Consider the following 20,378-nt stretch of genomic DNA (forward strand, 5'->3'; position numbering starts at 1 on the left):
TCTGTGATTCTTAAAATCCTCTGTCACATATGAAAATACACTGAACAGCTTTGGATTTTGAACTGCATGCCAGACAATTGACAATTTTCTGAAAAATTATGGACAAACTAAGGAACAAAACTAATTGGTTGCAGCAGGAACTGACAAAACCTGTAAGATTTAATGAAATTGCTGAACTGAAACTGCGTAGACATTTGATTATAATTCAGTAACTAAATTTGTTCTTGTTGTTACTGTGCAGATGCAATGTTGTAACCCCCTCACAAATGTTCCCTTCAAACCATTAATTGTGAATAAACTGAGACCAAGAAAAAAAAGGGACCTTTTGAGTATAATTTTATTACCAATCTCTTGTAACATTTTCAGGGTATCACATAACGGAAACAGAAAAACAAATACAACAGAACGGTCACCTTCATTTTTCTATTAAACTTTCTTTTTTATCAGTTAAATCAATGAAATCAGTGGGAATAGAGAAAAAAGTACATATATGAGGTTACATATATATATATATGACAAAGTTCAAGAGCGTACCTAAGTGCTACTGAAGGAAGGAATCAAGAATAGTATTTACATCTATTATTTTTTATTATTGCACATGAAATATTTTTCTACATAGTCCGCAATACAATGTGGTATATAGGAAATGCCCTTTAATTTATTTGCTTCCTTCAGTGATAAGTTAAAATATCAATCCTTTTATCCTCTTAACCATTTTATACTGAGGATTAAATAAACGCGTCGGTGTCAGTCCACATGTTCCTTCACATTATAACGTGCTGAGAAGTAACGAGGAGCACGAGTAGAGCGAGGAAGGAGAAGGCAGCGTCAGCTCGGATCCGGGCAGCGTGACCTAAAACAGAAACACAAACTCTCTTCAGCAAGACTGTATTTTCTGGCCTTGATTTGGGATCCTTTATCCTAAAAAATTCCAAATATATTCATGTAGCATTGATATAAAAAAGTAGCCCAGCAACAGCTCCAGGCTTAGGCTTGGTCTATAGTTGTTCACCTTAGCTTGGTTTGTAACACCACGTAACACATGCTATAACACGGAGGTTTAACGGCCCTTTCAGTTTGAGGTAAAACACTTTGCATGTGAAATGTTGCACTAGTTCTTATGTACAGCACAAATAATGTTTAAGTAGGTAAAGGTCCTTGGTTTTCAAAGCTAACTAGCTGCTGGTTAGCCACACATGCTAACATCTGTTAGCAACCACCATTTTGAGTCTTATCATTGCAAGTTGGTTTGAATGGGTCTTAATAGCATTATCTTGTGACAATGGTTAACTTTTAATCTTGATAATTTTGCTCTTTTGGGCTGGAGTAAGGCTAAAAAAAAAACATTAGCGGCTAACGGGCTGAAGTAAGCAGTATTCATTAGCTTGCTACGGCACACAGTCTACTAATTACTTCTAGATATTGTAATATACACACTAAGGATATAAAGGGATGGCAGAATAAACATAAAGCAGCTGCTGCTCAGGGTTTAACTAGAGGGTTAGCGGTTCATGGCCAGCCTATGGACTTATCTTCTACTTGGGTTCCAATAGGTAGGACAGTGCTATATAAAGGTAAGACATTTCTCCATGTAGCAAAGGTATTATGAACCCCCAAATGCCCTGAAGCTTTTGTACAAGTAATGTATATAATTTTTTATCAGTCATGAATGTGGAGTTCCTGTTTTTACATCAGTCATCACTTTTTTTGTACTCACTTGTGGTCGAAGTTGTGGATCCTGATGTAGTTGATGAAGACGATGACGTAGTTGATGAAGACGATGGCGTTGTCGTCGATGAAGACGATGGCGTCGTTGATGCAGATGGGCTGGCGGCTGTAGTAGCATTGGAGCTAGTATTGGTCCCAGGGCTGAGGGTGGTTACGGAACCCACTCTACCTCCCACCAACCCGATTCCCAGGGTGTCAAGCTGCGATTGGTCCTGGATTCTGATCCAGTTCTGTACCAGCGTCTCGTTTTCATAGGCCTTCAAATCTGGCAGGTTGGTGCCGAGAAGACCTCGAACTTCATTAACAGACAGTTCCTAGGGAGATCAGAGCAGATGCATTTTATACTCATGTATGTATCTATCAAACATCCGTTTTTTTTATTTGTAGCAGAATAAACCAGCAAATGTAGTGAATGCAGAAATAAATCACAACAAATCAAATTACTAAAACACAACAGCCAGATCTAGCTAAGAACACTAGTTATGTATTGTATAAAGACTTTGGGCTCTCAAAGACTAAAATGTACACCCAAAATACACACACATGTTTTGCATGTTTGTATGACTATCTTTGTGAAGACATTCTCTGACATAATACATTCCGTAGCCCCTTACCTTAACCCTAACCATTTCAATTAAGTGACTAATCCTAACCCTAACTGTAGCTATATCATGACCATGACCTCTTCACAAGGCTGTTTGCAAAATTGCAAAATGTCCTCATTCTGATGGTAAAAAACTAAGTCCTCAGAACGATAGCTGTACAAGAAGACACACACGCATACACTGCACTGACCTGTACAACTTGCTCATCCATACTGGTAAAGGTCGCCAGGTCCATGTTGACATCGGACGCTGACAAACTTCGGACATAATCCAAAGTTGCTCCCCCTGCAGGAGAGAAAAGAAAACAACAGTGAGTTCCCGGCCATGGATTTGAAGGTCTTCTGTATGCATGTGTGTGGATGTGTGTTTCTGTTTGCCTACCCATGTAAGTTGTTGTGAGCTGGTAAGAAGAAGTAGAGACAGTCGAGCGAGTGGTTCCGCTAAATGCTTGTCTGGCGATGGTGAACAGTTCTTTCTTTTTCTCTGTGGTGCAGTTGGACACGTTCAGAGCGTCGGCGTCTCTGCAGCAGATACAACCACATAAAATTGACATGAGCCAACCAAACTGTCCAAACAATGAGTCAACCCTTTACTGTGGATGATTTTATATTTTTTTTAATGTTGCTTACAAGAAAGACTGATATCAAAGAACTACTGGCAATGAAGGCTGACTGTGACGTTGCCTCACATCACCTGTGTCAGTATCAAAAAGTTGCACTTAAACACACCACAAAACTACAGCCAACAGCTACATGGCCTGTTCTTTCACCACCCCTCTGCCCATGTGTACTTATATAGTCCCGCCTTTCCTTTTGTTCTTTGTCAAGTTGTCTATATGGATTTGGGACCTACCTCACCACCACATAACATAACAGATGGTGGTTTGTCCTTTCTTGGAAAACTATACAAATATGTTGATGACTCATCCTGGACTTGGGGGCATATACTAATATTTAATTGAATGAAAGACTTTTTTTATGAACAGTGTGCCGTGCTTGAGGTGTGTCGAGCTAACCAATCAGAGGAGACTTGGAAGTAAATCGTCAATCCTTAAACACACACACATGTGGTTGTGACTTCTTACCTGAGGCTTTCTTGGGAAATGTTCCTCAGAACGTCAGCGTCCAGGGAGCACAGGTTCGCTCCTCCGATGGCGTTGAGCTCAGCGCTGCCGAGTTTGTTTCCGCCCGTACTCAGGTATTTAGAGATGATGGCTTTAGCCTTTGTGATGAGAAATGAGCATTGATGAGAAGGCGCAAGGTTAGGGTGAGTACGTAGACATTCACAGTAAGCTTCACTAAGCGTAAGCTTACCAGGCTCGGGTCCCACTCCCCGTTCGATGAGTCCATCAAAGCTGCGAGTGTGTCGAGCTCAGTGATGGTCCACATGTTGATGTCTTCGGTGGTGGCTACACGAGACGCTGGACCTAGTACCTGAACCTGATCCTCTGGAATGATAGAGCTGGCAGCATAGGCCTATAAATATGTGAGGACAAGTGAGAAGAAATTTTAAATTGAAGTTTATTTTTGTCTGCAGTGAAATGAGATACAGTAACATAAGAAAATCACTGAAAGGGACAAAATGCAGTAACGCAACAAAGTGATATGTCTATCATTTCGCATTTGGACTATTTGACATTTAAAGATAATATCAAGACATTATCACCAAGGAAAGAAAATACATTTGCTTATATATATCGTTTGATGAATTATATTTGAATATAAATATACACAAAGCTTGAACTGAAAAAGGGATACATATTAAAAACAATGTTCAAAATACAGTGGAATCCTAGATTTTTAAGGAATTAATCAAAAACAAATCTATAATTCACATTATATGTGTTATGTGGAAGTAATTTATTTAATTAGTGGTTTGATATTCTATTTAAATTTTGATCATTTATAAGGCAAATGTTGTATCCAGTTAAATTTTCAGTGGACACACATGCGGAAAAATGACTGATAATGATGATAATTGGATTTAATCAGCTACAAAAACCTCACTTGAAAAATGTTGATGGTTTACAGTCTGCTTATAGAGCTTATATTTATTTTATTTACAGTCATGCACTTCGTCCTTTCAACAAGCCTCCTCCTCCGCTACTCGGTTTTAAAAAGCTCCCACATACTCCTCACATCTTCTCTGGCTTCTTCTGTCACCTACCTCTCGCAGCTTGCTGAGGACAATGGTGAGGTATTCCTCCTGAACCACCTTCTCAGTTATGGCATCCAGGTTGTCTCTGACAGTGGTGGCACTGAGGCAGCAGTTGAACTGGCTTATGTCGTCGTAGTCGAAGGGGAAAGTTTCGTCGCTGATAGTCACCTGGGTGATTGTTCCTACAGTGCATTCAGTGACTAAAACACACACACAAAAATGTTAATATACCAAATTCTAGAAACAAAATGGGCAGAGAAATTAACAGAGGGACACTGACCTGTGGACCGCCTTGACCTCTTTCTGAGGGACATTCTTATTTCTCTCCTCAGCTGCCTTTTCTTCTGTTTGCTGACTCCATTGCTCCTGAGGACTCTCAGGAAGTACCTCAAGAAACTGCGCTTTGTTCTCTGCACATAAGAATAAAAGGAGCACATGAAAAACCAAACATCATCAGTCCAACACCAAACGGTGACCTTTTTCTCTAAATGTGGGACTCACCCTGTCAAAGTTGTCATAGAAGGTTGAAGTCAAATACAGCGGTAATATACCAAGGTCCCGCAGGGTTTGTTCGTTCCACGTTGAAGGAGCTCTGGTTTATATACAAAAAGAAAAAAATGTTGAGAAATAAATCTGCTGACCAGCTTTTATGATGAGTGTCGCCGCTGTCTACGTACCCATATTGAGTGTTCCCGCTAGTCAGCAGGGCTTCAACAGCAGACACTTGAGCGTCAGTAAGATCTGGACAGTTCTTGAGTTTTTCCAAGATGGACGGATCTGAGTTCTGGATGTAGGACCCACCCAGAGTGCAGCACATATTTCCCAAAACTGATATGTTGTCCTCAGTCAAGCTTGTGCTTGTTATACCCTTAGGACATAAAAACACTGAAATTAATTGCAGTTGAAATAACAGAAGGACATGTTCTGAGGTGAATTACTTTATATTTGCAGTTGTGTTTTCACATGGTGCTGTGCAATCAGATATTTATGATGTATATGATCATGCTACAGTTAAAACCAGGAGTAATTCTCAATCGAGCATATTAATATAATAATAAAGGAATGTAAGATAGAAATATGTCCTCAATTAAGTTTGGATTAATTTCAGCCATCCAAATAAAAAGATCAGAGCAGAGCAAAAGAACAAATTTGGAATCAGTCATTTTAATTAATTAATCAGTAGAAAATATTATTTTCTTGTTTTTAGCCAACTGCTAATTGCTCTCCTTGGAGATTTAATTTAAGTCCGTATTTAGTTCGATGTTCAGTCATCTTTCATGGTATCGCTTCAGTTAGTCCAACTCCGGTCTGTTTGTGAGGTACCTAGTTTAAACTGAGTCTGCTGCTGTAACCCTTTGAAACCTGACATGTGAAATGATGGTCAGAAAAATCTTCTTGAAAAATAAATCTGAAGTGCTTATAGGAACTTTTTAAAACGTATATATACAACCATTTCTACAAAACATTGGGCATTTATGGCAAACCAAATTTTCAACACGATTTTCACATAACATATAAAAGTAGGAAGTAATTAAAGGTTGCTTCAATAAAATAAATATTCATATTGAAATATATAAAAGTAGAAATTATATTCTTAGAGTAACCTTTTGCATATTTAAAGTTTTTCTTGCAAAGAAATCAGCCATTTTGGATAAAGCTGCCAAAAGTCTACTATTGACTGCAGAACATGGGTGATCCACCAGGGGGCAGATGACAGGTTTCAAATGTTTTTTTCAGGTAAGTATTAATTATGTGGTGGGGTGTAGATGTTTCAGAAATACCATAACATTTGCCTTTATAGGATCAATTTAGTCCAGAGACTCACCAGACAGCTCTGGGCGTTATCAAACAGAGCAGTGAGTTTGTAGCTGAGGGCCCGGGAGAAAACAGAGAAGTCTGCGTCTGCCAGCTGTTCAAAATAGGACCTGCAGCTGGCCTGTGGCACCAGCGAGTAGCTGTGGGAGGAAACGGGAACCATAACACGGTCATGTCATAACAAAACCTAGACCTGGCCTTAATTTGACATAAAATAATGTAGTTGGACTTACTCGTAGTAGAGCAGAACATCATGAGGAAAGAGGTCGAAGCTGGTTACATCTGAGTCTTCTCTAATGTAGTTGTACATGCAGGTCAGCTGTTGGTGAGAAGGAAAAGCTGTAATCAGAGCTGGGTATCCTCTTTACTGTTAGCGGAGAGAGTAGGTGAAAAGATGCAGAGGTGAAAAACTAGGATAAATGTTTAGGGTATGTACTGTGGAGTATAATCTAGACATTTTGGTCCAACAATAACATTCAATTATGAAATGATTCACATGGTAAGTGAGCTTTTAAGTGTGTTTCAACCGGTAATTCAAAATAGATAGTTGGTTTATGCACATGTACACATCTTTGGGCAGACATTCCTTAACCAGTAATCTCATTATTAATCATCACAACTAGCCACAACCTTTACCTTAAATCTGATCCTAACCTTAAGCCCAAAACCAAGTCTTAACCCTTAGACAGCCCATTGAAGGGGTGTGAGAAAGTGAAGATCAGTGTGTTAGATCTGGTCTTCACTTTCTCACATCCCTTCAATGGGCTGTCTAAGGGTGGGCGGTCTTCGCTTTCCTTCAAACTGGTCCTTTAAAGACAAGAGTTTGAGTTTCTATAATTTCATAGACGATAACATTAACCTCTATTAATTACCTGGAGACTTACTCCAATATTCTCAATGAAATGCAGCGATTTATGAGGACTTACATTTTGCACCCAGACAGGAGGTAAGTCCACACAAAGTGATTGCATAAACACATTTAATTCCTGAATTTACACATATACACACATATGCCATGCCCTTCCCTCTCACCTGAGTCTCCACCAGTGTGACCCTGTTCCTGCCTCTCCTGCGACAGGCTCTGATCAGCCTCTTGATCTGCACCGTCTGAATCGTCCTCACGGCGGTGCATGTGAACCCTTGCAGCACAGAGGACGACAAACTGCACGAACAGATGCACACTTTAGCTCCTGCACATGTTGTTAAGTATTTCCTTACCGCTTGCCGGATTCATAAACGTATTGAAAACTCACTTGTTCGCTCCTCCCAGCTGTGTGGTGGCAGTTTCCACGGCTATCACGCCAAAGAACAACTCAACCTGACGAAACAATTAAACACAATGTGTAGTGTGTATGTATTGACAGTGGTGTGTAAAGCAGTTATTAATACACCTTAGTGTTCTGCTACCTGCTGCTGTCTCCATTTCTTGTTGTTGACTGTGGTGATGACTCTGGTGCCGTTTGAGAAGCCCAGCAGCATAGCTCGAGGGATCTCAGTAGCCAAATCATCTGGAACGTTCTGTATAATCTCCTCGCTGTTGCTGTCTGTTGAAATGATCTGAAATAAAGACGGAGATCGGAGGCAATTAACAATCTTCACACAGAGTAGTTGATGGCACTGTGTGGCGTGAAACAGGTCGACCTAAGTTTGTAGCATCAGTGACTTCTTTATCATTAATCAGCATGACTATGTTGTCTTTTTGTCGAGCAATTAACCGACTTTATAGATCTGAACATGGGGGTTTGAAGAAAAAACAGCTGCGTTAATTTATCAGTGAGATCCTGTAAGAGAAACGAAGCTGTAATACCTGAGTAACAAAGGTCTGTCGGACAATCCTTGTAGCGGACATGAAGTTCTGCAGGAATGAGGGGTCTTTGGACGCGGTTATCAGCTGAGAGCCGCTGATGCTTCTGAAGATGTTGGTAGGGACGCCCACCACAAGAGAGCCCAGCATTAACAAGGAAGACGAGCTGCTGATCTGGAGGGATGGAAAAGGCCGAGACCACAGTGCTGACTTTACTCTTATTGGTTTGCTTACAAACACAACCCATTGCACCTCAAACCAAATCGGTAACCGGTACCTGTAACATGCCCGACGACACCAGTGTCGTCACGATGGCACTGGCCTGACCTTCGTTCCAGCCCGTGACGCTGCTGAGAATGCTGAGGGAAGAAAACAGGTCCGCAGGCCTTATTGTCCTGATCTGGCCTGTGGACATGCCGGTGCTTTCGTTGCCGAGGGCGGAAATGGCCTCTGAATCAATGTTGTTACCAAGGTTACCGGCCAAAGCAGCAGACACCTACCGATGCAAAAGAGGAAAATGTTCTAAGAGGCCAGTAGTGAAAAAGTGAAGCCACCACTTGGAAATCTCTGGTTATTAACAGACTCTCATTCAAAAATCCTCAACCACTCAGTCAATAGAACTTCTCCACAAATAATTAATGATGCCATAATAAATTGCACTTGTTCCAAACAGTGTGCTGGTGGACCTTTAAATATAATTCTGATGGAAAAAGAGCTTCGTGAGACTCTGGTCAAAAGTCAAAAGGGTTTCTTCAATCAGCGATTCACAGAGAGTCTAATCACAGGTTCTCTCTGGAGAGAAGCTCCTCTGGCTGTCTCCCCTACACACCTGGCTTTTATACAGATAATCTTGGTATGTGGTTTCCATGGTAATGTGAGTGTTATCAGTCCCTTATCACTTGTTGCTCGCAACATCCTCAGTGCATTTAGTTGTGTCTTTGTTGCTCAAGTCTATCTATGCCCAACTAGTCTAAAAGTTAAACGTGAGGTGAGCATAGAACACAATCAATGAACATTTAGTAGTATTTTTCAAATTCCATAATTAAGTGGATATTAGGATTCAATGAAAGCTATGTTGGAGCAATCCTAAGGAGATTAACCAGAAGGATGTGATACATGATGACTGCATGAAACGTTTTTTAAAGCTATAGTTTGGGCCATTAATGGACAAATTTGTAGAGATAAACAAGAAGTTATGTGTGAGACAGATGTGCAGGAAATGACACAGGCTGGACTCAGTCCTTAGCCATTGCATCAAGGACTGTAGCCTAAGTTTGTGGAGACTCTGTACCTGTCAACAAGTTACTTACTGTAAAGTTTTGCATTTTGACGTGGAGGTCAAGCCTCAAGTGGCCATTCACAGAACTGCAGTATTGGGCCCCTCCATGTGGCTTAACATTTTAGCTCTAGAGGTTGCTGCTTGGTTTGACATGTTTGCCTCAACATGGGTTTTGGATAGCTAGATGGTATTACTCCATTATCGAATTGTTAGCTTTACAATTAAACAGTTTCTTTGCATGTTTTTTTATTATTATTATTTTTTAGCTACAACTGCTTCCACTAACAACGCTAGGTCGTCCAATAGGAGGCTGTTTTGCAGAAAAAAGATTTTAGCTAATAGTTAGCAAAGGCTCACATACATCATGTACTACACCATACAAAGCAAAAGCTGGGCAATGTCTGTACAGTAAATTTAAGTTAACTTTAAGCATGAACTTGAAAATTCCACTTTTAAAACTAATTTGTCATCTAAAGGAAAGAACAATTCTTCTGTGTCACTTTCAAATGACATGACTAGGTACACAACGTACGACATGACTGAAGAATGCTACTGCACCCGTAGTTCAGGTTACATGGGTTTAGTTTCTATTTTACGTTTTGTTAGGTTGATTTCCCTGAACCTCATATTGAATCTGACTAGTTTTGAATGACTGTATGTAATCAGCTTAAGTGGCAGCCTGTACCTAAAACCTGAAAGTGAGCAGATCAGCAGAGGACACCAAATCTCACATCTGTTAAGTCAAGCATATTAAAGTACGATAAGATGTGTGGAAAAAAAGTTTCACTGTAATGTTTTTATGAAACTAATGGGAACTTATCAGCTGATTAAAAATCTCCAAGACTATTCAGCATTGTTGAAATCTAATCACACCTTGTCTGTTTGGGGACAATGTATTTCTAGCACAAAACGGTAACATAAATATGCAACATGTGTTTTTTTTTTTTTTTGTCTGTGTTTCCTACCTGTGGATCCAGGTCTGTGCAGAGAGTGGTGAGGTTGTGCAGAACTATTACACTCTCGTTCCCGGTCAGCTGGGTGAACGCAGGACCAGGAGCGACGCACCGACACAACAGAGGAAGTCTAGAAAGAGAAGGGCGATCAGTTGTCAGGCTAAAGGCAAAGATAAGGGCAAATAATGCCTATCTGTGATATGATTGTGGCTTTTGCTCACAGCAGAGGGTTGAAGTTGCTGTCCTCCTGGTACACGAGCTGAGTGTAGTAGTTGGTGAGGTTCAGAGGTAGGGCAGAGTGGTTGAGGAGCGCGATGTTCAGAGGGTTCACAGTGAACACCTGGAGGACCTGCAGGGAGAGGGGACGAGCAAGTTGGTGGCTTGTGAATCTGTCAGCTGCTTCTATCTTAGCTTCAGTCTCAGTAAAATAAACCCGAGCCGCAGCTTAAGCTTCTCCTTTTCTGACTGGGTACCTGTTCAGATCCAAATCCCTGAAGATCCTCCAGAGTGAGGAAAGGCATGAAAGGCCCAATGTACTCGGCGAACCAAGCCGTGGAGTTAAGTTCTGGGTCACTGGAGTTGTAGCACCTTGGCACCGTCGCTACAACAACAAATTACAATCACGTTGGTGCCATTTGGATAGAACAACTATTCTGGTCTCATGTTTAACAGTAAATTGGTCTTTGAGTTTTTCAGAAGTTGCTTTATAGACTGACCTGAGGTGAGGTAAGCTCTGATGCTTTTGAACACGTCCCGTCTCACAAAGTCTGCATCCGTGTAGTTAAATTCTCCAAGAACTGAGACACTGAAACAAAACCAATTAAAATCAGAACACATTTAAAGAAAAAAAATAGACATCTATCTCAAAATGGTGTGAGAAAACGTACAAGTTTTGGAAGGCAATGCAGGAAGCGTTTTGTGTGACATCGGGGCTGATGAGGCTCTTCGTGAGGAAGGCCAAGTAGTTGCGGAGGCGCAGGTCAAACCAAGCGTTGACCTCTGACCTCGTGGAGCTGCTGAGGGCCGTGGGCCAGACGCAGGGCAGAGTGGGCCGCCTCACCGCCGCCGGGAGAGACTCCTGTAGCGAGCAGTGAATGGGTTTATATCATCGCAATGCCCTTGCATTTACACGTGCTTGAACGCGCGGCACCTACCGTCTCCAGGAACGTCGGCGTCTGGACGTAGCTGCTGTAGAGCACGCAGAGCTCCGCGTCGTTGTCCACGACACCAGGGCGCCGGAGGAAATCGCCAAGATGTGACGGAGGCATGGAGTTCACCAGCTAGAGGAACAGAAAGCAAGAAATAAAGTCATTCTCCTCCTCCTGCCTCCTCGTTTTTGTGTAATCGTCACAGCCTTCGACGCCACACACCTGAGGCATCCTGTCGTGAGGCATGAGCGACAGGAAGGTGGTCAGGTTCGGGAACTGGAATCCCAGGAATGAACGCTCCAGGAAACTGTAGAAGCTGTGGTTGTAGTTGTCACCGTAGCAACGGATAGGTACTGGGCCTGATATGAAGGAGAGTAGGAGCAGGGTGTAGGGATTGTTATAATGAATCCAACCAAACACTCATTATGAGTATTTAATAAATAATTTAACAATAAAACCTAAGTTTGGGATCCAGATTTAAGAGACAGAAATGCAAAGCTGGTTTCTTTACCTCTAAGAGACTGAATGATGTGACTGTGGATTTCTTTCTGAGTCTCTTCATTGAGAGAAGAGATGGTCTGATTCAGCTCCTCTACTCTGAAACACATAAAAATACAAAGTTTAATTTAAAAAAGAAAAATGCATTTTAGTGAAATCAGCTATTGGTTTGGTGCTTGCGGCCTTCCTCTCACCCCTGCTGCTCCACATCGCACATCCTTCCCGCCAGGATGCCGAAGTACGGCGCAACGTGGACCGGTGACAGGTTGACCAGCAGGGGGCGCAGTCGGTTTCTGAGCCACAGCGTCACGACTGAGTCGCCCACTGAGGGATCGGAGAGGTTTGCGCGATCGAACACGACTTGTAACATGGCTGACCTCACTGCGGAGGGGAACGTGTTTTCAAGACCCTGCGGGAAAAAAAGAAACAAGAGCTTTAAGTTCAGGTGGTGCAGCTTTAACAGAACCTTCTCCAACCTCGGTGTGAGAAGAGTAATTTTGTTTGAGCAGAAGTTTTTAAGCACGACGGATGCTCACCATGATAGCAGGTGAGAAATCATCAAAGAAGGCAGCAAGGAGTGGGCTGGGGACATGACTCAACAACATGGTGACCTGGGCTGGAGAGGTGAGCTGGCCAGGTGTGGAGGACACCTCTGCTAGTTGTCTGACAGTCAGCTGTGGCAAAGCTTCCATCTACACACAGGAGCGTATTTATTATGAGTCAGCCGATCAACACAGAGACAGAGAGATTTAAAAAAAGAAATAGGAGAGACAGTGAAACATGACGTACAGCTGAAAAGCCGGGGTAGAGCATACGAAGCTCGTGGAAGGACAAGAGGCCAGAGAAAGCTCCGAGGTTCATCTTCAACCACTGTCCACTGTTAATGCCTGAGCTGCAGGCGGGGTCTGAATGACAAGAAGACAGATTTACAGATTTAAAGTCACCTCTTTGAAGGACTGCATATGCATGAACAAGAATTTGTATTTACTCTGCAACACTTTAATATCATTGATGAAGACGAGGTTGGTCCAATTTGGTCATTTTGGAATCTAGTGAATTTGGACGCCTTGTGCTGTTCTTCATGTTTTTTTTAGTTGTTCCTAAAGTGGCTGCTGCCATCAAGGAGTGTCATTGCTATGGGGTGGGGGTGCCTGGTCTGGTCTAGGTGGGTGCTACATGTCTAAGTAACATCCACATGAATGCCAGGTCCAAAAGTTTCCCAGAAGAACACTGTGTTGTCACAAGATGGTCAATGTTATTTATTTCTCCTGTCAGTGGTCATAATGTTATGCTTGATCGGTTCACAGGGTGACTTAGGGCGTATCCTGCACTCCTGTGCTCGTACTGGTAAAGCCGGTCTGAGCAGTCGCACCTGATGCCACTTTAGAGTCTCTTGAACCATAATGAACTTTCACTGTTCCATGTTTTCGTGCGTTGGCTTCAAGCCTACCTGCCGTGTTGTTCCTGGTCAGGAAAACCTTCATGAAGTGTGTGTACACAGACATCTGCCTCCTGAGCGTCATGTGTGGCTGGACGCGACTGAAAATCTGCACTCTGGGTTTAGACATAAGTGGAAAAGGTCATGCGTGGTGGCAGGCAACAGCAGTGACTGTAAACTGTAAAATGCTGTGCTGCTTTACATTTGCTGGTAGGTGCTGCAGTTCAAACCCCTCGTGGTGAGACATGACAGGAAGTCAGGGGAGACAGCGGGCAGGAATGGACGCAGGCGGTCGTTGAACCACAGCTGGATGACGGCAGGATTCATGAGGCTGGCCGTGCTGATGGTGTCCAGTCGGATTTCCCGTATGGAGTCGAGAATCATGGACACTGCAGGACTATTGGGGTCCAGCGTCTACAGCGCAGATGGAATAATTTCAACAGCGATTCATTAAAAACCTGAATTAGTTCAGCCTTTTTTTGAAGGAGCTTATATTTGCTGATTCTAAACCTAAAATACATTCCTACCATGTTGGTTAGAAGATCCAGAGCATCATCCAGCCATGGAGAGGCTTTAGAGAGGAAAAGCTTCCAGACGGGTCTGGAGCCACTCGATGCGGAGGAGCGATTACACTTCAGCATCTCTGCCAGGTCTCCTGCCGTCAGCGCTGACAGCTGTGTGGAGAAAGAGAACAGATGAGACGATGCACTGAAACAAGCTTCACAGCTGTAGTTTTAATCTGGTTGTTTATCTTAGATGTTTTGGCGTCTGACCGAGGCACAAGCGAATTCCTCAACAGCAAAGTCACACAGACGTCCTCTCAGCTTTCCGCTGTCGAGGTGGAGCTGAAGCTCGGTGCTGTGGATCAAAATGAAAACACTTTGTCAATATTATATTTATCACACTGTGTTAAAACAGTAAAACACCTGTTTTATGAATCTCACCTGTTGACTCCAATGCAGATATCTGTTTCTGTGGAAATGAAATAAATTTTAGAGGATCATTGAATATAAACGTTAAGTTATAATAGAAATGAACTTTCTGGAGCAGTGAGACAACTTACCATTGGTCACTGTAATGTTGCACTACGGAAAGAAACATATTATTTTAGGTTTTCTATCATAAAATCATTGTGAAACAAAAAATACCCCAACATCATTTACAATATTACCTCTCCTCGGTAAATGATGCAGCCTGTAATGACAGCAGAGGAAATGCAATTTAGTTTATGGTACAGATTTAATTTCAATAGGGAGCTGGCATTGCTGGCAAAATGCTTTAGACAGGAATGTGAAGAAAGTGACAAACATCTGATAAATATTTCTTTTGATGTGCCTCTTCCAAATACACCGACCAGGCATAACATTATGACCACCTTCCTAATATTGTGTAGGTCTCCCTTGTGCCTCCAAAACAGTTGCGACTCATCAGAGAATGGACATGGACCTTCTGAGGGTGTCCTGTGGTGTCTGGCTATAGAATGTTGTTAGTGGGGGGCCTTTGGGTCCTATGGGTTGAGGGGAGGGGCCTCTGTAGATCATCCCACAGATACTTGATCAGTTTGGGATCTAGTGAATTTGGAGGCCAGGTCAACACTTGTGCTGTTCTTCATGTTTTTTTTTTGTTTTGTGTGTGTGTCTGTGTCAGGCTGCATCCTGCTGGGGATGACTGCTACCATCAAGGAGTGTCATTGCTATGGGGTGGGGGTGTCTGGTCTGGCCTAGGTGGGTGCTACATGTCTAAGTAACATCCACATGAATGAATGCCAGGTCCAAAAGTTTCCCAGCAGAACACTGAATTGTCACAAGATGGTCAATGTTATTTACATCTCCTGTCAGTAGGTTTAATGTTATGCCTGATCGGTGTATATCAAACCAAGTATACTTGAAGGTTGCCATAAACCACTTGGGTTTGAATGTTTGAGGCTGAGAGTTATTCGTACATTTGTGACACTGGAATAAAACAACATAAGAAAGAGTGAAAACCCAGATATAAAGCTTCAGGTGAGGTGATGTTATTGTTAAAATCTATGCATGTTGTGTGTAGTGTGCAGACTGTGCCTCTCACCTGGTGGTATGTACTTGGATAAAGTCATTTTGCCGTACGTGATGGAAGAAGACACATCAAGAGGAGCTGTGACCATGGCCAAGTCCAGTCTGTTAAACCTGGGACACAGAAACACCTGGGGTAAACCTGGAGGTGCGATTACCAATGAAACCTTCTAAACTAAAAAGCACAATCAGATCTGAACTCACAGCGTTCTGTATGCTGAACAGGAAAGGCTCGCCTTTAAGTAGAAAGAAAACAGAGTCATTCGTTTCACAGAGAACAGAGAAAATCGTCAATGAAGAGGAAGCGCTTTACTCTTTTTACCCGTGGAAGGAGCATGATGAGGTGGGACAGGAACTCAGACAGTTTCCTCCCCTCTGGAGTCAGGTAATCAAAGAGCATGTTGATAATGACGTCTTTGTCTGGAAGATTTGGAAGAGCCAGCACCAGCAGCTCTGCACTCTGCTGTGGAGTCAGGTGACGTATGACCTCCAGCTAAAAGGCAGCGAGGAGACGGACAAAGTTGACAGTTATTTATGATGACGAGCTAATTAACAGCATCGGCTCGAGTTCACGGGTTTCCTCAGCTTTAGCAGAAATCATATCTCACAGGGTTGAAGCGTGGGTTGAGGTGGAGGATCTCTCTGAGGGACAAAAACACTGAAAACGGACCCAGATTCTCCCGCAGCCACTCGGCAGTGCTGTTGGACGCCAACACACAGCCGGGATCTGGAAGAAGGAGACATGTCAGTCAATACTAACGCGGTTTTTAACTTCACTCCATCCCAGACGCATGAACGGAGAGAGTACCTGATTGTGGTCTCATCAGGTAACGGAGGATGAAATCCTTTAAGACCATGTCATTCTGCTTTAAGGTCATGTTCTGGAAGTGATGGATGAATACCTGCAGTCTGAAAATGAAAATCAAGGGCAGACAAAGAAGTCATTTAAATATGATGGCGGTTAATTGAATAAAAGGTCTAAAAGATATATGGTAGCTGGGCTGTTCATAGTGGAAGTGGAGGCAGGTGAGCTTAAATCTAGAGAGTCCTAAACATGTCACAGCAAATATAATGCACCCCTGTGCCTCCAAAACAGTTGTGACCCATCAGAGAATGGACATGGGCCTTCTGAAGGTGTCCTGTGGTGTCTGGCAGCAGAATTTTGTTAGTGGAGGTACTCTAGGTCCTGGGGGTTGAGAAGAGGGGCCCACAGACCCTTGATCAGTTTGGGATCTAGTGAATTTGGAGACCAGGTCAACATCTTGTGCTGTTCTTTATGTTTTGTTGAGTTGTTCCTAAAGCGTTTTTGTGTGTGTGTGTGTGTCAGGCTGCATCCTGCTGGGGATGGCTGCTGCCATCAAGGAGTGTCATTGCTATGGGGTGGGGGTGCCTGGTCTGGTCTAGGTGGGTGCTACATGTCTAAGTAACATCCACATAAATGAATGCCAGGTCCAAAAGTTTCCCAGCAGAACACTGAATCGTCACAAGATGGTCAATGTTATTTACTTCTCCTGTCAGTAGTTTTAATGTTATGGCTGATCAGTGTATAGTATTTTCTCTAGTTCATTGTCAGTTGTTCTGTTAGCCCAAGGTGTTCTTACCTGTGTTTCCCTGCCTGCTTCCTTGTCTCTTTGGGGTATACTCAGAGGTTTGATTGCCGTATTTATCCGGGTTTGTAACTTTTACTAAACTGACTTTGTGTTATCCATCCTGCCTCGTCCTCAGTGTGTGTCCTGCATTTGAGTCCTTGCCCTTTTGCAAATTGCACCACACGACTGTCGATACTATCATTCGTCACCATCGACAACTTCTACCTCCGTCTTTTAGATCGGCTAAAACCTAGACTAATGGACAAATGTCGTTGAGCTGTAGGTTACTGCGTCCACAAACACTCACATTTGCTGGTATGACTGACAGGTGAGGTTCTTGCTGCTCAGACAGTGCAGAAATCTTGCTGATGCATGCGGCAGGAAGCCTCTCAGACGGCCGGAGAACCACAGCCTGATCACGCTGCTGTCCATCAGCTGCTCATCGGTCAGGAACGACACTCTGATCTCTCCGATCACGTCCAAGACATCCATCGCAGACGGACCAACCATGCCCATGGACTGTAGGAGAGACCAAGCAAAGATTATTTTGGATTTTTGTACTGAAAATGTATTTATTGACTTTAATATCCTAATAAGAAGTTGATAAGGTTATAAGTTAGTCTGAGGTAACTGAAACCACTCACCATGTTAGCCAGCATGTCCAAAGCTGGGTCCAGAACATGGGAGAGTTTAGTGAGCAGCATCTTCCACAGCACTTTGGAGTGACTGCTGTTTCCAGGCAGGTCACACTTGATGAGGGACACCAGCTGACTGGCCGTGAAGTTCTCCAGCTAATGAGTGTGAGATCGTTTAGTCTTTCTCTCCAAATAAATCCTAATGCTTCCACAAAGGTATAAATAGTGAATATTCACCTGTGCACATGCATATTTCTCCAAAGCAAAAGTACAGGGCACATCCATAGACATGTTCAAGTGAGACTGTAGATCAGAGCTGGGATGATACGTAGAGAAGAAAAAACAGGTCAGTATAAAGATGATAGATATTGTTTTGACGAGTTTGTGAATCTACTGTAAAGAAAAAATAAAATCTGATACCTGTCAACTTTGCTGCAGACGTCAGAAGCTAAGAAAAATGAGAGAAGATGTGATTTCAACTCTAGAAGAAGTAATAAAATGAGACAGTACACTGACGACCCATAAAGAGACTCTTACCGTTGTGCTGGGTTACTGGGCACTGGAAATGATAGGTTTGAGATATATTATGATATTTTCCATGACAAGCAAATAACAGCAAAATATATTCCAAATGAAATATAAGTTGGGGAAATGTAAATATATCTCACCGTGACGCTCTCTGGTACACACTCTGTCCAAAGCAAAATGTGAGAAACAGTCGGTCAGAACTACAGCACGCACGATAACAGCGTATGAATACTATTTAAAAAGCACAAAGAAAATTGTATTTTTTCACTTTTGTGCATTTCATCTTTTATACGTGTGTGACAGACTGACCATCCGGTGCAATGTTTATCAGCGCATCAATGCTGGCCCAGACGGCTGCTTCCAGGTCTGGGGACACTAATGGTATGGCCCCGTACAGTCGCTCAAAACTGGCGCACAACGACAAAAATGTAAAGATTAAGAAAAATCCACCGGCAGAGCTACAAATCCATTTGATTTGCTGTTTATAAAACTGAACAACTAGCCCACACTGATTCTAAACGTTAAGGGTAAAAACAAAATCTATTAAGCATGTCTTCTGCCTAAGTTTCTGCCAATTTTCATTTTACCTTGTTCACAAAGTTTTGAGATATTCTGTTAAGTTATTAAAAACATAAAACGACAGTCAGTGATGAAACTGTTAAATAATACTGATTTAAAGGGGAACTACTGTTTTTTTACAACCTGGACCTTATTTTTGGCATAAAATATGATCGTTTACTCACCCATATAACTTTTGTGTAATTTGTAGTCGTTCGGGAGATCTCCCAAACGACTACAAATTACACAAAAGTTACATGGGTGAGTAAACGATCGTATTTCATGCCAGAAATAAGGTCCAGGTTGTAAAAAACAGTAGTTCCCCTTTAATACAGAATTAAATCCCGCATTTAGAAGTTTTCCTATTATGTCCCACTTTGAAAACTAAAAAACATGACAGACATTCTTTCTTTATTTAATATTCTGAGTTTGCCAGAAAACTAACCATATCACATACTTTAGCTTCAGCTTCAACGTAAAGACGCAAATCATCTGGAACAAAAATACTCACATGAGTTTGTAGTCGTCGCAGGGAGGACTGACCTGCAAACGCAAATATTTTCCAGTTAGTCGTTCAGGACGGTTAAAGTTTGTTTAAAGGCTGCTGACCAAGGCTGTTACCTCTGTAGCGAGCTGGACCAGAGAGTGCAGGACCTCAGGAAGGTACCTGACCGCGGGAGGCTCCGTCAGGAAGTCAAACACTGTGTTGATTACGACATCTTTCCTTGGTGGAGCGGGAAGAGGCAGCAGCAGCATCTGTGCGATCTGTTTTGGAGTCAGGAGGTGGAGGACCTCCAGCTGAGCGGGACGCAAAAGAGAAAAATTTAATTAGCTGGGCTGCTGCAGATGAAGAATTTCTGTTGTTGAGTGTTTTCCAGACTTACTCCAGAGAAACGTGGGTTGAGCCCGTAGAAGTCGGTGACGGAGGCGAATCTTGAGAAGAAGCCGAAGTTTTCTGTTAGCCATTCTGCGCTGTGATTGGCCGAAGAGACACACTGGGGGTCTGAAATATTTGGACACAAATGTAAGTTTCTGGAATATTAACCCTTTATGGGTTCTGTTTTATATTAGTGATAAAAACAGAGCTAATATCTGTCAAATACAGTCACGCAAAGCAACTACAGCGAGTGCTCTGACTAAATTACTGGGCTACAAGTAACTGCACGTTACTTCAGTATATGTATTCCATGCACACTCGTGTATATCTGACAGCTAAAGTTACTAGTTACATTATAAATTAAGAGTTTAATAATTAAACATACTGTATATGTGCGTATTCACTATTCAAATAACTTCCCTGTACATAAATAGTTAAATGTGTCTCCACCTCAACCAAGTAACACATTAAAATGCAGCAAATTAATTCTGCTTTAAATTAAAAAATCCATAATCATTTAACTGTTTCAGCTTTACTTACCAGATGTGTTGTGATGCACCAGGAAGGAATGGATGAAGTGCGTAAAGATGCTGTGACCGTGCATCGGATCGGCCTCCATAACGCTCATGTGTTTGCTGAGTGCTGCCACACTGCACACAATTGGGCAAAGACAAAACGAGAATATGTGAACTAAACCGGATGTGTGTAAAAAAGA

General features: G+C 42.4%; 1 protein-coding gene across 3 annotated transcripts in view; it reads right to left on the reverse strand.

Moving 5' to 3' along the window:
• Positions 1-319: 319 nt before the first annotated feature.
• The window catches only part of LOC311502709 (uncharacterized protein), a 33,920-nt gene continuing 13,861 nt past the window's right edge, over positions 320-20,378 (reverse strand). For 2 of the 3 annotated variants that reach the window (XM_084565048.1, XM_084565049.1), the window contains 51 exons: positions 20,204-20,313; positions 19,671-19,789; positions 19,408-19,584; positions 19,298-19,329; positions 18,538-18,635; positions 18,369-18,391; positions 18,238-18,259; positions 18,121-18,148; positions 17,938-18,016; positions 17,710-17,856; positions 17,373-17,584; positions 16,285-16,385; positions 16,085-16,203; positions 15,799-15,969; positions 15,681-15,712; positions 15,493-15,590; positions 14,597-14,619; positions 14,489-14,510; positions 14,370-14,397; positions 14,199-14,283; positions 13,953-14,099; positions 13,628-13,839; positions 13,438-13,541; positions 12,777-12,892; positions 12,524-12,679; positions 12,182-12,396; positions 12,001-12,086; positions 11,712-11,848; positions 11,496-11,621; positions 11,229-11,419; positions 11,058-11,146; positions 10,815-10,942; positions 10,563-10,690; positions 10,354-10,471; positions 8,387-8,605; positions 8,113-8,283; positions 7,713-7,862; positions 7,559-7,623; positions 7,338-7,467; positions 6,539-6,624; positions 6,316-6,445; positions 5,168-5,358; positions 4,992-5,082; positions 4,771-4,900; positions 4,500-4,690; positions 3,647-3,808; positions 3,418-3,554; positions 2,715-2,854; positions 2,524-2,618; positions 1,718-2,042; positions 320-853 (listed from right to left, as the gene is read on the reverse strand). In XM_084565048.1, the coding sequence (XP_084421174.1) occupies positions 765-853; positions 1,718-2,042; positions 2,524-2,618; positions 2,715-2,854; positions 3,418-3,554; positions 3,647-3,808; positions 4,500-4,690; positions 4,771-4,900; positions 4,992-5,082; positions 5,168-5,358; positions 6,316-6,445; positions 6,539-6,624; positions 7,338-7,467; positions 7,559-7,623; positions 7,713-7,862; positions 8,113-8,283; positions 8,387-8,605; positions 10,354-10,471; positions 10,563-10,690; positions 10,815-10,942; positions 11,058-11,146; positions 11,229-11,419; positions 11,496-11,621; positions 11,712-11,848; positions 12,001-12,086; positions 12,182-12,396; positions 12,524-12,679; positions 12,777-12,892; positions 13,438-13,541; positions 13,628-13,839; positions 13,953-14,099; positions 14,199-14,283; positions 14,370-14,397; positions 14,489-14,510; positions 14,597-14,619; positions 15,493-15,590; positions 15,681-15,712; positions 15,799-15,969; positions 16,085-16,203; positions 16,285-16,385; positions 17,373-17,584; positions 17,710-17,856; positions 17,938-18,016; positions 18,121-18,148; positions 18,238-18,259; positions 18,369-18,391; positions 18,538-18,635; positions 19,298-19,329; positions 19,408-19,584; positions 19,671-19,789; positions 20,204-20,313 (6,181 nt within the window). In that variant the 3' untranslated portion in view covers positions 320-764. Of the gene's footprint in view, positions 854-1,717; positions 2,043-2,523; positions 2,619-2,714; positions 2,855-3,417; positions 3,555-3,646; positions 3,809-4,499; positions 4,691-4,770; positions 4,901-4,991; positions 5,083-5,167; positions 5,359-6,109; positions 6,446-6,538; positions 6,625-7,337; positions 7,468-7,558; positions 7,624-7,712; positions 7,863-8,112; positions 8,284-8,386; positions 8,606-10,353; positions 10,472-10,562; positions 10,691-10,814; positions 10,943-11,057; positions 11,147-11,228; positions 11,420-11,495; positions 11,622-11,711; positions 11,849-12,000; positions 12,087-12,181; positions 12,397-12,523; positions 12,680-12,776; positions 12,893-13,437; positions 13,542-13,627; positions 13,840-13,952; positions 14,100-14,198; positions 14,284-14,369; positions 14,398-14,488; positions 14,511-14,596; positions 14,620-15,492; positions 15,591-15,680; positions 15,713-15,798; positions 15,970-16,084; positions 16,204-16,284; positions 16,386-17,372; positions 17,585-17,709; positions 17,857-17,937; positions 18,017-18,120; positions 18,149-18,237; positions 18,260-18,368; positions 18,392-18,537; positions 18,636-19,297; positions 19,330-19,407; positions 19,585-19,670; positions 19,790-20,203; positions 20,314-20,378 lie in introns of those variants that run through there. The other variant, XM_084565050.1, reaches the window with a different exon arrangement.

Source organism: Chelon labrosus, assembly GCF_963514085.1.
Source record: "Chelon labrosus genome assembly, chromosome: 2".
Lineage (NCBI taxonomy): Eukaryota > Metazoa > Chordata > Actinopteri > Mugiliformes > Mugilidae > Chelon > Chelon labrosus.